The sequence below is a fragment of the Oncorhynchus mykiss genome, chromosome 24 (assembly GCF_057628025.1).
Source record: "Oncorhynchus mykiss isolate SJ-2025 chromosome 24, ASM5762802v1, whole genome shotgun sequence".
In the NCBI taxonomy this organism is placed as follows: Eukaryota; Metazoa; Chordata; class Actinopteri; order Salmoniformes; family Salmonidae; genus Oncorhynchus; species Oncorhynchus mykiss.
In genome coordinates, this window is record NC_143045.1 from 11,765,529 (window position 1) to 11,782,361 (window position 16,833).

General features: G+C 43.5%; 1 protein-coding gene across 3 annotated transcripts in view; it reads right to left on the minus strand.

Annotated features, from left to right (window-relative positions):
- LOC110503738 (ras GTPase-activating protein 2) overlaps positions 1-16,833 on the minus strand; it is a 47,891-nt gene that overhangs the window by 4,692 nt on the left and 26,366 nt on the right. For 2 of the 3 annotated variants that reach the window (XM_021582223.3, XM_090218266.1), the window contains 14 exons: positions 15,179-15,329; positions 14,550-14,698; positions 14,330-14,444; positions 14,074-14,148; positions 13,835-13,958; positions 12,955-13,061; positions 10,532-10,618; positions 10,015-10,092; positions 9,773-9,846; positions 6,955-7,058; positions 2,679-2,761; positions 2,082-2,290; positions 559-662; positions 3-180 (listed from right to left, as the gene is read on the minus strand). In XM_021582223.3, coding sequence (XP_021437898.2) covers positions 3-180; positions 559-662; positions 2,082-2,290; positions 2,679-2,761; positions 6,955-7,058; positions 9,773-9,846; positions 10,015-10,092; positions 10,532-10,618; positions 12,955-13,061; positions 13,835-13,958; positions 14,074-14,148; positions 14,330-14,444; positions 14,550-14,698; positions 15,179-15,329 — 1,638 coding nt within the window. Of the gene's footprint in view, positions 1-2; positions 181-558; positions 663-2,081; positions 2,291-2,678; positions 2,762-4,743; positions 6,737-6,954; positions 7,059-9,772; positions 9,847-10,014; positions 10,093-10,531; positions 10,619-12,954; positions 13,062-13,834; positions 13,959-14,073; positions 14,149-14,329; positions 14,445-14,549; positions 14,699-15,178; positions 15,330-16,833 lie in introns of those variants that run through there. The other variant, XM_021582224.3, reaches the window with a different exon arrangement.

Here is a 16,833-nt window from a genome sequence, read left to right on the forward strand (position 1 = left end):
ACTGGCTGCCGTACTGCGCGGTGCCGCTGCGGGTGTCGTGCTCTCTCTGCAGCTCCTTCAGGATGTGTGAGATCTGCCGCACTGTGTGGAATGTCTCCTTGGAGTCCTGGATGGTGAACAGGGAGTAGTCGTCCTGCTCCCTCAGAGGACCCTGGTACACAGCGATGCTGGCACACGCATCTGACCACAGGAGACAATTACATAAGGTCATCATCACAGGCTATCACAGCAAGCTACTGTTGCCAGATTCACACTAAAAAAGGGCCAAACAGAGCCAAGCCAATCAGAGCTGTACTGGGCTGGCCTCGTTAGTCATACACAATAGTTGCTGGAACCGAGCTGGAAAGGACAATGTGAAAAGAAAATATCCGAGCCAGCAGGGTACGGTTCAGGTGTGAATCAAGTATCAAAGTGTCCTGCATGCTGCACAAGCACACATAGATGCAGAGAAAATGCCTCATGCAATAAGCCACTATAGAAACAATCTACTGTGATAAGAATACTTTTTATATTAATTAGTGTGAAAGTTGGGCGATTGACAGGTAGAATCCCTCTTGCCTTCCATCTTCTGTAGTTTGGAGTAGCTGGAGGTGAAGAGGGAGAAGATTCTCTCCGTCTCGCGGTCACAGTCGATATCCAGCTGTAGGTTAGCCAGCAAGGTACTGGGAGGGGAGACAGGGTCATGTTTATTAAGCACCAATTAGAAAGAAACAGAAAACCGGGAATTGTCCAATAACGCCACAGTGCTCCCTACTAAATAAGACTGATATAAGACTCTGGTGTCTGATACAAGTAGGCAGTGATTACGGTATGGTCAATTTCTTTGTTGAAGCAGCTGCTATCTCCTAGGAACTTGTGTTGATCTGAGAGGGAAGGATTAGCACCAGTACAAGAAATATGGCAAAAATGCCACCTGGGTCGATCAGAGTGCAAGATAGAACTATGAACCATCTAAAAAGGTTCTATGCTTAACTCTTACTAAGTTCTATAAATTGGTCTTTGGGTGCTGTAGCCCAGGAGTAAATTTGACTTTTTAAAAATAACACACAAATAACATTATTCATAATACACTCAGGATTATCTTAGTTTTTAGAAACATATTCCATTTTATTTATAAGAAAAGTGACTCCAAAATGACACAGTACATTATTTACCATTCATTTCTATTGGGCACAACATAATCTGCAACACAACCAAAACAAAACAGCAAATGCTGTACAGTCAAACTTAATGTAGTCATTGCATGCTATGAATATGGGACCAAATACTTAAACCTTTTACTACACATAAGTGAATTTGTCCCAATACTTTTGGTCCTGTAAAATTGGGAGACTTTGTACACAAAGTGCTATAATACTGTCACGCCCTGACCTGAGTATTCTTTGTTCTCTTTATATATTTTGGTTAGGTCAGGGTGTGACATGGGTGATGTATGTGTTTTTGTACTGTCTAGGGGTTTTATAGGTTTATGGGGTTGTTTACCATCTAGGTGTTTATGTATGTCCATGGTTGCCTAGATTGGTTCTCAATTAGAGGCAGCTGTTTATCATTGTCTCTGATTGGGAACCATATTTAGGCAGCCATCTTCTTTGGGTATTTCATGGGTTATTGTCTATATGATGTTGCATGTTTGCACTCAGTTTTGATAGCGGTCACGTTCGTCTTGTTATTTTGTTTGTTTGTTTAGTGTACTTTGTGTTTTTCGTCTTTCATTAAAAAGATGTATTCACATCACGCTGCGCTTTGGTCTCAATACGACGATCGTGACAAATACCCTCAAATTAAATCTGACAGTCTGCACTTTAACCTCATAGTCATTGTATCATTTCAAATCTAAAGTGCTGGAGTACAGAGCGAAAACAAGAAAAAATATGTCACTTGTCCCAATACTTTTGGAGCTCACTGTATGCCTCTCTATTTATGCGTGGTGATACTTGGGAACAGATTTCCTCAATTAAAATCAATGAGGTCATTTCCTGGTGATTATACAACGTGTAATAAAATGTTATTGGAGAAGAGCTATTGGGGCACCCTGATCTAGGGACTAGAGGTTGGTTTGAGATTCAGAGTTGAGTACTCACGGTGTGCAGGGTTTGCAGCCCGGCTGGCTGTCGCTCAGGCTCCTGCAGCAGAGCCAGGCTCCGGCCAAGTAGGCCGAGGGGTGGAAGGTGCCCAGGCGGTCCGGGTTACAGCGGCTCACTTGGCTCAGCACCTCCACCCACTCACTGGCCTCCACGCAGTTCCCCGCCTGCACGTACAGCGGCTTCTCACTGTGGAGCACCTGGAACATCTAAAAAGGGAGAGGAAAGAGGAGCTGTCTGTAACACACATTACATACAATATCTGACAGGCTGGGAATATGGTGTAAAATTAATTGCCCTTTGCACACAATTAAGATGTTATTTTATTTAGTAACAGACACTCATAGGCCACATGTGTATCTGTTCAAATTCAATGCGTAAACTCAAAGAACTTCCCTCACAACTTACATAGGACCACAGGAGTTTCCTGATCTGTTGACCTGACCAGGAAAACCTCTGAGCCTTTGCATTAGCTTATAGTAGAACTGTGCTTTACCGCTTACTGGTCAGGTAGGTGGCCAGGGAAAACTCCTGGCTCTAAACAGACCACAATAGACAGTCATGAGACAGGCTGAGGGGGTCATAAGTCCTGCTTACATTTTTGCGGTTAAAGGCACTTTCGTCCAGTTTCTCCACAGCCTGGATATTCTTCACAGGCATAATGCAGAGTGCTTCTTTCCCTTGGAAAACAAAAAGAAAAATTCTACGTAAATATATGCACACACACAAAATGTCTACATTGGGCTCTCTTACCCTTATATAAAACAGGCTACTGTAACAAGTAACAAGGATAGTAGCTAGTCTCAACGACAGAAAGAATCACGTCTCTGGATAAATTATATGGTAATATTCTTCAACTGTTAAAGAATAATCTGGAACCCACCCATGTCGTCTTGGTCAAGCTACATCACTAGGAGGAACATTGAGTTTGTACACCATGTGACCCTTACTACTAGAAGACGTGCAGCATTACACTTCGCACATACTCGTCCAACAAAAATACAAATCGAGAACATTCTTTTTACAGTCGATAGACCATTTCCAGCGCTGTGTCTGACAAAAGCCCAGGCCAAAACACACAAACCATGCACAGTTATAAAAGCAGTCTCAGTATCAGCTCCTGCTATTGGTATCTCTTCAGTCTCCACCTATCAGCTCACACTCCTTCCCTTCATCTAGCTGATAGAGTGAAGTGTCTGATCCACTGATGATACTTCACTGCACATACAACCCCCCCCCCCCCCCCTTCTTTCACTCTCCCTTACATATGTGAATCAAGGTGCATTGGGTGTGTGATGAATTTTGCCATATCAATCTCTCATTTAAGAGGGAGCGCTTTTCTCTGCCTGCCACCTTCCTCTTCCTCCGCATTGCCAGTCCGACGGACCCCCCCGACTCCACCACGCATACCTCCAGCACCATCAGGTTCTCTGCATATCTCCTGCCTTCCAGTTCAGTGCTCACACACACACACACTTCAGTTCATCTCCGGACAGCAGGCTACAAATCACTTAAGTTGTAAACACAGATCTTCACTACTCTGGCTACGTTACTGCATTCTGGTACATTATTTATGTTGTTCCTCTCTCTGAGTCGTTCCAATATCCAACAGGAGTCCCAAATCTAGAGCTGAGCTAGACTCAATGAATGATCTAAATCCCAATTAGAAATGCACTTTATTACAATGTGATGTTCAATGTGCTGCATTGTTGCCAGTAGCATTATGTCTAGGCAATCAGATGCACATCTGAACATTCTGATCCATGGTTCTCTTCACAATTTTACTGAAATCTCCTGCCAATATGAAGTCTGAAAGTGAACCCAGACACACTTCAGCCGAGGGCAACACAACTAGGTTGCGTCCCAAATGTCCTTCTCCCCTCCATTACAAATTGAAACCCATATAATTATTTTTTTTAAAGTTATGAGACAGCACACACTCACAGCAACATGAGACTTAGTTCAAAACCTCCCAAATGCCTTTCAAACTTTTTTTAGCACAGACTATTACTAACCCCCAAAACAGCACCACCAGAGCCCATGGTGCTTCAGCTGCACTGCCCAAACCCAGTTGTCACTGTCAATTTAGAGTGACACCAATCTAGAGGCCCCATCTGTCTGCCTGTTCTGCTGTAACAGAGCCAGCATTGCGGTGGCAGGGCACAGCTCCAGAGACCACTCCAACACGCACAAAAAAAACACACACAGATGAACACACATAAATGAACGTGCATGGGTAACAACATCTATGCTTATCTAAGGCATGTGGTTGTGGAGGAATGAGCAAATGTTGTGGGAGTATAGAATACAACCTACAATCTCCCAAACCTACACACCCAATACCAAAACTTGATGAATTAACATCAGGAAGTTGGATCCTTCACCAAACATGTATTTTCTGATGATTATCAAATAAATATTGTTTAAATTGCAGCTGTTTGCATGCCCCACATTTCTTTTCAAACCATGTTCTGAAGTGCATCCTCGGTCAATAAAATAATGGCGTTAAACCAAGCTAACTCCCTATGGAATTCAATATTGATGCATACGCTGACAGCAGGTTTTCCACATTCCAACAAAAACAAAATAATTGGATAATGAAATGTGTCAAGACTGACCGTTGACATGGTGGTAAAAAAAAGGTGGGGTGGGGGGGGGGGGGGGGGGGGCTCCGGAGACCAATGGATCTAGACTGGATTCTTTCTTCAAAGAGTTCATGTGAGTTTACTTTGCTCCAAAGACTTGAAGGACTAGGAGAAGGATTAGCTGGAGCTGTAGGGCCCGTTGCCCTGAGTCGAGGCCAGGATTTACATGAAACAAACGTTCAAGGATAGAGTAGAACGACAGACACACAAACTAACGATAACATTCACAAACTGACACACATACAGCTGCAAGCAGATACGCACGTGTAGGCAGGCCCAACCCTCGACCTCACTTTTATCAACACTCAACAGCCTCCTCTGTGTTGCTCTCCACATCCTCCATTCTGTTAGCCTGCATACTCACACTAAATTCTGTCATTGAAGTCATTTGTGGTGACTAGGGGAATGAGGGGCATGGTACAAAAAGTAATAAGCGATTGGATCGTGTATGACCAAATCAGAGTACCAAAGTCAATGAAGAATTATCAAACCTCTGCTTTACCCACATGTGTTCTGGCTCTGGCCCAACCCAACGGTTTCTGGACCAATCAGACAGACCAAATGTGTCCGCAGTCGGTGAAGGGTTAGAGACATACTCAGATCCAGATTCATTGTGGAGAAAAAAAACTAACATCCGTGGGTGTGGCGTAGCATTTGGCCAAAGCAAGGAGTCTGGGTAGCCAGGCAACCATTCTATCACACCCCTGTGAAGCAGTAGGTGCTGTTGTGGTAACATCATTTAAGTCTGATGATGTGATTGGAAGTTAACTGAACAGTAATGCTATTGGTCAACAGTCTCTATTTGAAGAATCTCAAATATATTTTGATTTGTTTAACTTTTTTGGTTACTACATGATTCCATGTGTTATTTCATAGTTTTGATGTCTTTCGCTATTATTCTAAAATGTAGAAAAGAGTCAAAATAAAGAAAAACCCTTGAATGAGTAGGTGTGTCCAAACTTGACTGGTACATATGATGAATATTACCTTACACATACCTCCCTAGCCCCTTGACACGCACCAAAACTGACACAACAGAGTGGATGAGGAAATGAGCCTTGGTAATTGTTGAGAAGAGTGCTGAGGGAACATTCTTGGTGGAGTGTGCCATGGACCTGGGAGCAGCAGTAAATTAACGGAAGGTTGTATTTGGCTGGGGCCTGTTCCAAACAATTTACGTAACTGATTGAAAAAGATTACTTGACATTTCAACAATAATTAGAGTGGAGGGAAAAACAAAAACAGTGTTACACAAGACCTTCGGCTCGTTTATGCAACGTCCAGGCTATCACACCATGTACAATATGGCTGGAAGCGTCTGGCTGCTATTGGCTTTCATAGGACTTAGAGATCGGAGAGGTCTGACAAAGTCTAAGCAGATCAGAAGACTTGACTTGGAATATGAAACAAATTAACTAGGCCTATATGAGCTTATTGCAGATCTCCGGCCATCAAGTTAGGTCTGATTACTAGGCTTGATTTCAACATGCCTTGTTGTCATTGGGGACAAAGCAGAGAGCTAGAGATGAAGTCCTCTGATTTGCTCAGCTTCAACTTCTGACAGTCGAGCCAAAAACCACAAAATGTGCCAACTAGAAGCCTATTTTTTGTGTAATTGTAGGGTCGTTTTTCATACCAGCATACTTTGACCTCAAACTTCATGCATGGTACACAAAGTGCGAGCAGGTTGGCAGGTCTGGTGTATGCGCGATACTGCTATGGCAGCAGCCCCCAGCATCTCATAGCCACCCTCTCTTCAAGAATTACAGGAGCCTGGCAGAGAAACCAGGAGCCTAGCGTGTGTGTGTGTGTGTGTGGCTGGGCTCCACTGAGGTGAGCTGAGGAGTAGAGTACAGGACACCCGCCAGGTAGGCTCCACTATAATGACCAGGGTTCTCACTCTCCCTCCTCTTCTGCCGCTCTCTGGCTGGCTCTCATTATAATGAACAGAGCTTACTTCCTGCATTCCTCCCCCTCTCTGTGGGAGACCAGTGGCCCGTGGATAGATACCTGTGGATAGAGCTCCATATATTCACCATCTCCCCTGGGAGATAAAAGCTAAGAGCCTTGTTCCAAACAGTGTTGCATGTCTAGAAAATCCACAATTTCAAAACAACTGGCTAACCTGGCCCATGGAGGGATCTGGTCCAACACTGCCCCCTATGGGGGACTCTGTGGTGGTGGCGTGTGTGGTTGTGAATCTGTGTGAGTGTGTGTGCATGTCTCACCTCTGTGCTTGTGGTAGGAGAGCTCCCTGCTGGTCACTCTAAGCCACCTCTTCTTAAAGTTCTTGCCGATGCGTTTCCTTCCCTGGGCCCGCTTCTGTACCTCCCTGTAGTAAAATAAATATAGACTTGACATTGACACAGTAAGTATGACTTTACAGCCAACAACCCATTTTTATGTGTAGCTTTCTTTATGAACCAGAAATATATATCAAAGTCAATGATCCCTCTTAGTGACAAACCCCTCTGGTCAGCTCAAACTCAAGTCACCTAACTTTTTACATTAAAGATTTAGTCCTGGACTAAAAAGCACTTTCAGTCCAGGAAACAGGCACAAAATCTTTACCCCACTAGCTAAAACCCAAATTAAATTGTATTTGTCACATGAGCCGAATACAACAGGTAATGCAGCTGGTCAGGATGCTCTCGATGGTGCAGCTGTAGAACTTTGAGGATCTGGGGACCCATGCTAAATCTTTTCAGTCTCCTGAGGGGGAAAAGGTGTTGTCGTGCCCTCTTCACGGCTGTCTTAATGTGTTTGGACCATGATTGTTGTCCACATCCCCAACAAACTAAGAACTTCAAATTCTCGACCCACTCCACTTCAGCCCCGTCGATGGGGACGTGTTCGGCCCTCCTTTTCCTGTAGTCCACGATCATCTCCTATGTCTTGCTCACATTGAGGGAGAGGTTGTTGTCCTAGCACCACACTGCCAGGTCTCTGACCTCCCTATAGGCTGTCTCATCGTTGTCGGTGATCAGGCCTACCACTGTTGTGTCATCAAACGTAATGATGGTGTTAGAGTCGTGCCTGGCCACGCTGTTGTGGGTGAACAGGGAGTACAGGAGGGGATTAATCACGCACCCCTGAGGGGCCCCTGTGTTGAGGATCAGCGTGGCAGATGTTGTTGCCTACTCTTACCACCTGGGTGCGGCCCACCAGGAAGTCCAGGATCCAGTTACAGAGGGAGGTGTTTAGTCCCAGGGTCCTTAGCTTAATGATGTGCTTCGTGGGCACTATGGTGTTGAATGCTGAGCTGTAGTCAATGAACAGCATTCTCACATAGGTGTTCCTTTTGTCCAGGTGGGAAAGGGCAGTGTGGAGTACAATTGAGATTGTGTCATCTGTGGATCTGTTGGGGCAGTTTTCGAATTGGAGTGGGTCTAGAGTTTCCTGGGATGATGGTGTTGACTTGAGCCATGACTACTGACATGACTGCTACGGGCGGTAGTCATTTAGGCAGGTTACAGGGCCTTAGGCATAGGGACTATGGTGGTCTGCTTGAAACATGTAGATATTACAGACTCGGTCAAAGAGAGGTTGAAAATGTCAGTGTAGACTAGAGGTCGACCGATTAGGATTTTTCAACACCGATACCGATTATTTGAGGACCAAAAAAGCAGATACCGTTAAAATTGGCCGATTTTTAAATATTTTTTATTTGTAATAATGACAATTACAACAATACTGAATGAACACTTATTTTAACCTAATATAATACATCAATAAATCAATTTAGCCTCAAATAAATAATGAAACCTGTTCAATTTGGTTTAAATAATGCAATAATAAAGTGCTAGAGCATTGGACTAGTTAACCATAAGGTTGCAAGATTGAATCCCCAAGCTGACATGGTAAAAATCTGTCATTCTTCCCCTGAACAAGGCAGTTAACCCACCGTTCCTAGGCCGTCATTGAAAATAGGAATGTGTTCTTACCTGACTTGCCTCGTTAAATAAAGTTGTAAAAAAATAATTATATATAATAAAATAAAAAATTGGCAAAAATCGGCATCCAAAATTACCGATTTCCGATTGTTATGAAAACTTGAAAATTGGCACTAATTAATCGGTCAACCTCTAGTGTAGACCCTTGCCAGTTGGTCCACGCATGCTCATAAGTGCACGTTCTGGTAATCCGTCTGGCCCCACGGCCTTGTGAATGTTGACCTGTTTAAAAAGTCTTGCTCACATCGGCTACGGAGAGCGTGATCACCCATCGCCCGGAACAGCTGGTGCTCTCATGCATGCTTCAGTGTTGCTTGCCTCGAAGCAAGCATAAAAAAGGCATTTAGCTCGTCTGGTAGGCTCGTGCCACTGGGGAGCTCGCGGCTGGGTTTCCCTTTTTTAGTCTAATGGTTTGCAAGCCCTGCCACATCAGACAAGTGTCAGAGCCGGTGTAGTAGGATTCAATCTTAGTAATCTATTAATGCTTTGGCTGTTTGAGAGCAGTGCGGAATTTCTTATAAGCGTCCAGATTAGTGTTCCACTCCTTGAAAGCGGCAGCTCTAACCTTTAGCTCGGTTCGGATGTTGCCTGTAATCCACAGCTTCTGGTTGGGATATGTACGTACGGTCGCTGTGGGGACGACGTTGTCGATGCACTTATTGATGAAGCCGGTGACTGAGGTGGTATACTCCTCAATGTCATTGGATGAAACCCAGAACATCCAGTCTGTGCTAGCAAAACAGTCCTGTAGCGTAGCATCCACGTCATCTGACAACGTCCGTATTGACCGAGTCACTGGTACTTCTTGATTCCTGCTTACAAGCAAACACTTTAGCAGGAGGACAGAATTATGGTCAGATTTGCCAAATGGAGGGCGAGGGAGAGCTTTGTACACGTCTCTGTGTGTGGAGTAAAGGTGGTCTAGAGTGTTTTTCTTCTTCCTCTGGTTGCACATGTGACATGCTGGTAGAAATGAGGTAAAAACAGATCTAAGTTTGCCTGCATTAAAGTCCCCGGCCACTAGGAGCGCCACTTCTGGATGAACATTTTCTTGCTTGCTTATGGCCTTATCAGCTGGATGTGAGCCACTCACCCCTCTTTGAGAACCACAGAATCCTCCACCCCGCTGGACTCCTTACTGATGTTGGAAGAGATCTCGTCTAGGAACTACAGACAAATTACACAATGTTAGAGGGAAACACCATGCAAAATCAGCAATGCAAAAAAAAAAAAAAACGAACATGGAAAACTGATTGGTGAGTTTTGACACGTGGTCTACAAAATCTAAATCTACAAAATATAATGTAATAGGAAGGTTCACAACCAACAACTCACCTTTTTTACTTTTCCAATACATTTGTCTTCTTGGAATGATTTGAAGAAATCGTACATGTAGGATTCTTTAAAACTAGACTAAAGACAAAAACACAGACAAAAAGTGTTTCTTTTGCTCAGAGCAGACCTACAGACAACCCACGGGGCAAAAACGGGTTAAATCAACGTTGTTTCCACATCATTTCAACGCCCCAAAATCTATATGATGATGTTGAATCAACATGGAAAACTAATTGGATTTGCAAAAAGTCATCAATAAGGGCATTGTTTTTTTGTTGTTGTCGACTTTTAACATAAATCCAATGACATGGTGAAATGTTTTGTTGATTTGACGTTGAATTCACATTAGTTGACAACAACCAAATGTTTATCAAAAATAGACCTTCAACTGATGTGCCCAGTGGGAATGAATGATATGATAGACATGTTGACTGACAGACACACAAGGGAAGATTGATAAATTGATTGGTGGGCATGTTGACAGGCTGATAAGACAGACGAATACATGAATACATACCAGTTTGTTTTTGGACAGGCTACCCCAGCTCCCCAGAGTCTGGATGGTCTTGGAGATTAGAGTGAGTGTTCGGGAGACCTCTAGGTCCTGACAGATGAGTGTACAAAAGACGTCAAATACCAGGGTCATGTTTTAAGGCACCGAACGGAATACATTTGTTATTTTATTTTTTAAACGGGGAGGGACTAGCTGTGCTTGTCCAATAACTTATTGTCAATTACAAACACTCGTTCTCATTGCCATTTCAAAATGTTTTTTGTTGTTGTGTTTATGAATCTATCCGTTGCGTGGCCTAATGAATATGACCGTTTATATCACAAAAATGTGTTTCCCAATGATGATTGGGAAACACATTTTTCAGAAATCAGTGTAAAAACAGTCAGCTTATGTGAATAGGCATCAACACATTTTTGGAAACTATTTTCCGATTCTCAAATCAGTCATGGGGGACCCTCATTTTTTGTTCTAACCCAGTACTAAACACTCCTAACTCAGTCAATCAAGGGTTTGATGATAGGTTGAGTATTCGAATCAGGTGTGTAATTGCTGGGTTAGAATAAATATGTGCTCTCCCCGAGCGTCCCCCAGGAATTAAATCAGAAACACTTATGTAATCTACCCTTCCAAATATGCAATTTTTGAGATTCAAGAATTACTAAGCATTTTTGTCTTGTTCAGCCTTTGTCAACTCTTATTATGGAACAGTTATTTTACTAACATAAATCATTACACACCATTCCACCATTTTGGAAATAAGTGAAATTCCAATGTACATGCATGTAATTACATCATCGCATGCAACATGTACAGTATATGTGTTGTATGATGTAGGCCTACAGTGAATGTACATTTCACATTCAAAGTCACTGCTACTTAGTTCTGCTGTGCTAAATGGCTTCTTTGCATGCTTTTTAGTCAGCCCTGGTTTCAAAGGAGTTTCAGCTTGCCACAGAATTCTCCCTGTTACGAAAGGGTCCAACCGCTCCCTTCAACTCCATCTGAAGATGACCTTCTGGGAATGATAGAAGGCAAACCTCCATCTCCTCAGAGGTCTAATAGTCTTCAGCATCAACAACACTTCATACGCAACCACTGGCCGGCGGATTAGAGGAGAGTAGTACCACACACACACACACACCTCACCGCACCATCCTAAATTGATTACAGATTCTCTAAACGTCCTTTTTAAGGACCAATGAGCATGTACTTCTGGAGTAAATATCATTCACAGACTCTTACTGTATTTAAAATGGCCTGAAATGCTTTTAGCGATGCTCATGTTCAACCACATATCCCTTAAGAGAACTTGGGTATGGGCTTACTGTAGTAATCTAAGTGAAAGGATTGTCCTGGGATTTTGCACAAAAAAAAATAGGCCTATCACCTGTAGGACCAAATTCTAACATTTAGGCTACTAATAAATGACATGGTAAAATGCTAATTAGGCCAACACAGTAATATCATAGGCTACATGGGATTCATTAGAATAACTTGGCTAAAAATTCAGTAGAAGGCTAGACCTAGCGCAACTTTATTATAAAAACAGTTGACTGATGTTTCAAGCTTGGTTTAGCCATGGTCCTAGCCTACTTTTTATTTATATTTTACCTTTATTTAACTAGGCAAGTCCGTTAAGAACAAATTCTTATTTTCAATGACGGCCTAGGAACAGCGGGTTAACTGCCCGTTCAGGGGCAGAATGACAGAGTTGTACCTTGTCAGCTCGGGGATTTGAACTTGCAACCTTCCGGTTACTAGTCCAACGCTCTAACCACTAGGCTACCCTGCCACTTTACAAAGGTGTTCCCGGATTTCAATGTTTGTTTTTCTTTGTTGCTGCTGTGGTCACTGCTGGAGCGATTTGTCCATGGAAGAGTGTGATACTTGGGATGTTCAATTCTTTTTTTGTTGTAGAATGACTGAGGTCGACACCTGTGATTTTTAAAGAACATCTTACTCAAATGCATGAAAAGGGATAGTGCAAGATTTTGGCAATGAAGCCCTTTTGCTACTTACCTAGAGTCAGATGAACTCATGGATACCTTTTGTCTCTGTGTGCAGTTTGAAGGACATTTAAGGTAGTTTCGCTAGCCATTGCTGCTAGCTGTTCCTATAACTAGCTGCTTCCAAAGACTTCAATGTGTGTGCTAATGTGTGCTAATGCTAGTTAGCAATTCAGTCACTGTGCTAATGCTAGTTAGCAAATGCTAACTTCAAACTACATGCAGACATAAAAATGGTGAGAATGAGAATCTTGCACTAACTCTGGGTAAGTAGAAAAAATGCGAGGAGTCGCTGCTAAATGAATATAGGGGGAGCACTTCACATCTAAGTAGCCATACCATATCACTACAGCGTAAACACAAGGGATACCTCCGATGTGACACAAAAGTAAAAAAATATAGGCATATGGGCGTACTCACAGGATGGTGTGGGCGGAGCTGGAAGGTGTGTGGCGAGAGAACGGCGACGGCAAAGAAGCGTAGGAACACGAAGCTGCTGACCGCCGAATACTGGACATGAGGATCATCTGCAGGGGAGAGGAGGAATGGAGAGAAGGAGACGGGTGAAGGAAAAAGAAAACCAAAGCTCGGCTTGCTCCCTGTCCTTATCCATTGACTGCTCAATGGTAAGAAAACAAGGATGTCGTTTTTTGTTTTGGGTGAGCGATCCCTTTAAAAAAAGTGCCAATTCGTATAAGCATGGTGGTTAATGAGAACATGACTTACACCAAGCTCCAACACTAGCTTTTACTTGAAGGGCCTCTGTCATACATACTACGGGACAACCTCCTGCACTTTAGTCAGGCTTCTGGCTCCACCTCATGGTGGACATGGTCTCTACAACATGCTGCTTACTGATGGAAGATACTTTATATTAAAAAAAAGACTGATAAAGTAACTAGATAATACTTGGGAAAGACTGGCATAATATTTATGTATCTAATCTATCATCTTTTCTTTTGGATAGAGACCTGGACCACACAAATGCTTATAACAGGATCTACACGAGATCAACTCGATATTTGCGGTATGAAAACATCTCAGAAACATTTTTGTGGTTAGTGGACGTTCTCTCTAATGTGATGAGGCACAGTAAGTATCGATGAGAGAGCTGTGACTGAGGAATAGGGTTACAAAACTCCAGAAACTTTCCCGGAAATTTCAGCAAACCACCAAACTGAGTTTTTTTTAAACCCGGGAACTTTGGAAAGTTTTCCGGAATTTTGAAATCATGCTGAGGATGAGGAGGTAGGATGAAGGTGAGTAGAGAGGATAAAGATGCGTGTGATGCCCTGCTCACCTGGGAATCGCTTGGAGGCCAGTTGACGCAGCGAGCGGAACACGTCACACATGAGCGGGGGACAGCTGGAGCTGGATTGGGTGATGGACGAGAACACCTTCTGAACGTACCCCTGCAGGTTCTCCTGGAGAGAGGACGGACACACACGTTGTGAACACACACACACACACGTCGCTTCTTAACACTTCACAATATACTGATAGACAGCTTGCGATGCACCGGACAAATGTATACTGTACCTTGTTGACCTCAACGTTATCTCCCTCTTTCAGTTTGATCGGGTCAATCTCACAGGTTTTGTTTGATTCACAAATCTACAAAATAAATTGAAGATGTTATGCTGAGTTTTGAATGCATTTTCAAACATGTTGTTCCTAGGTTAATGAGCTTTTATGATTTGGTTCATAGCACGGCTTACTTCTTAGGATCTGTGTTAATCTATGATATAATCAATTTGCTCACATCATTACCTAGGTAACATATGATGTACATTACCTCATCCAGTACAGGCTTCAGGGTGACCGTCAAGTAGCTCCGCCCTACAATCTTCATCATGTCGTCGATGCAGCGCGTTGCCAGGGAGTTGCCACGGAAAATGGTGTTGGCCTCCCTAGACAGACAAGACCGGGTTCAGAGGTCAGGATACCTATTCACTTTATTGAGCACTACTTTTGTCCAGAGCTCATAGGGCCGAGGAGAAGTGTGTCCTACTCACTGAGTGTTCTCCAGCTCCAGGGCAGCGATGGCGGAGACGAAGGACACCAGGCGGCTGTGGTGGAGTAGCAGGCGGACCACAGGCAACACCGCCTCATACCTCTCCCTGCAGATGTCCCCCAGAATGTGGGCCGCTGACGCCGAGATGGGCTGAGACGGAGAAGAGCGATAAATAGAGACAGAGATAAAGGCACCATTCTGTGAGCGATGATTGGTCAGCCACTAATGGTTATTGGTTGACTGCAATTCCACATGTATACAGCCACCACTCATGACAAATTACTGGCAACGGTGTGGAATACAATGTGGGGGCTGTGGGCGATGTTTGACCAGTGACAGTTTTAACTGATTGTCGGTCCTACGCGTCCTCTATTGTACACTCACAACTTTCTTCCTTTAAGGGATACTTCGGGATTTTGGCAATGATGCCCTTTATCTACTTCCCATTTGTATGTCCAGTATGACAGAAGTTAGAGGTAGTTTCGCGAGCCAAAGCTAACTAGCGTTAGTGCAATGACTGGAAGTATCAGCTAGCAACTCCTTTAAGTTCCTTAATGAGCATAATGTACCATTCAGACAGACCGACAGACAGGAGCAGGTATGTGAATTAGACAGGTCTGAGGTTAGCACCTTAATGTCTGGGGACTTGAGCAGCAGCGTGCGGAGCGGTGTGTAGCAGGCGGATGGCAGCACATTGTCTTCTGTGTAGGTTACGTTGAGCCTCAGAGAGCCCAGGTCATCTGTCTTGGACTTCCCGTTCCCTTTGGGCTGGAGGAGATACCTGTGGACCAGGGGAAAGACACCCAACAAAAACACACCCAGTCAGCTATACAGAGTGATGGCCAACCGACACCGTTTTTGACAGTGGGTTGGGTTGCACATTTACCAGAATTTCACAACCCTAGTGGTGAGACGCAAATGATACTCATTTCATATGTATAAACTGTATTCTAGTGAATGCCACTCCGACATTACTTATCCTAATATTTATATATTTCTTAATTCCATTATTTTACTTTTAGATGTGTGTATATTTTTGTGAATTGTTAGATACTACAGCACTTTTGGAGCTAGGAACACAAGCATTTCACTACACCCGGAATAACATCTGCTAAATATTTGTATAGTTGTGGGTCTGTATGTTACAGTGTGCATGTAACGATCATCCCTCCCTTTCTCTCTACACACTAGTCTCAAGGCCCTCATGCCAAACGCATAGATCAGTATCTGCATAATCCCTTATCACCTAGATGCGCGCACACACACTGTTTACAGAACGCCACCATCGCAGTGTTCAAAGCAGTCTGAGGACACAAAGGAAGGAACCGGTCAAAAGTTAACACAGATATAGAGTTGCTAGACCGGGGGACAGGATCTGGCACAGGTTAATCTCCAGGTGCTACACAGAATTGTTTATCATTTTGAAAACAGCTGTTTGAAACCACTGTTTAAAGCTGGTGGACCAAAACCGAAAGAAACTTTCGGTTTTGGTCTACCAGCTACAAAACAGCTGTAAAAACTATATTTGTTGAGTTACAATTTAGACGGTACAATGATTCCCTACACTATTCAGTGCTTGTTTTCTCAGATAAACTGAAATTGAGCTAACAGTATCAAATTTTAGCAACCAGGAAATGACAGAGCGATTTCCACTAGATAAAAGTCAGAACAGTTTTCGCAGTTTGACAACAGATGCCGCTCCGGCAGGAGAAATCAATAGGAGCATTTTACAGCCAATCAGTGCTGAGGAGTATTTCTGTCTGTAATAAAGCGCTTTAGTGGGGGAAAACTCGTTCTGATTGGCTGGGCCTGGCTCCCCAATGGGTGGGCCCATGTCCTCCAAGGCCCCCCCAGTCATGTGAAAGCCGTAGATTAGGGCCTAATTAATTTATTTCAATATTAATTTCCTTATATGAACTGTAACTAAGTCAAATCTTTGAAATTGTTGCATTTATATTTTTGTTCAGATTAATAATGAATAAGACTATATGGACGGGGGGGACCTGATCCTAGATCAGCAGTACTCCTACCCAGATTATTTCTGAGTATTGGCCCAGCTCTTTAACAGCCGCCCTACAATGTGCAGATCTGATCTAGCATCCATGGATCTACGCGGAAAGAAACTCAACACTGTGAGGGGTGTGACGTAGGAGCGTCGGATTCTGGTGGCTGATAAAACGAGGCGAGTAGCAGCGGAGTACGTAAGAGCCTCTGTGTCACGTCCCCGTATCGGTCCTTGTCATCTGCTAATCAGCCCATTCATGTCAGATAGCTAGCTAGCGCTG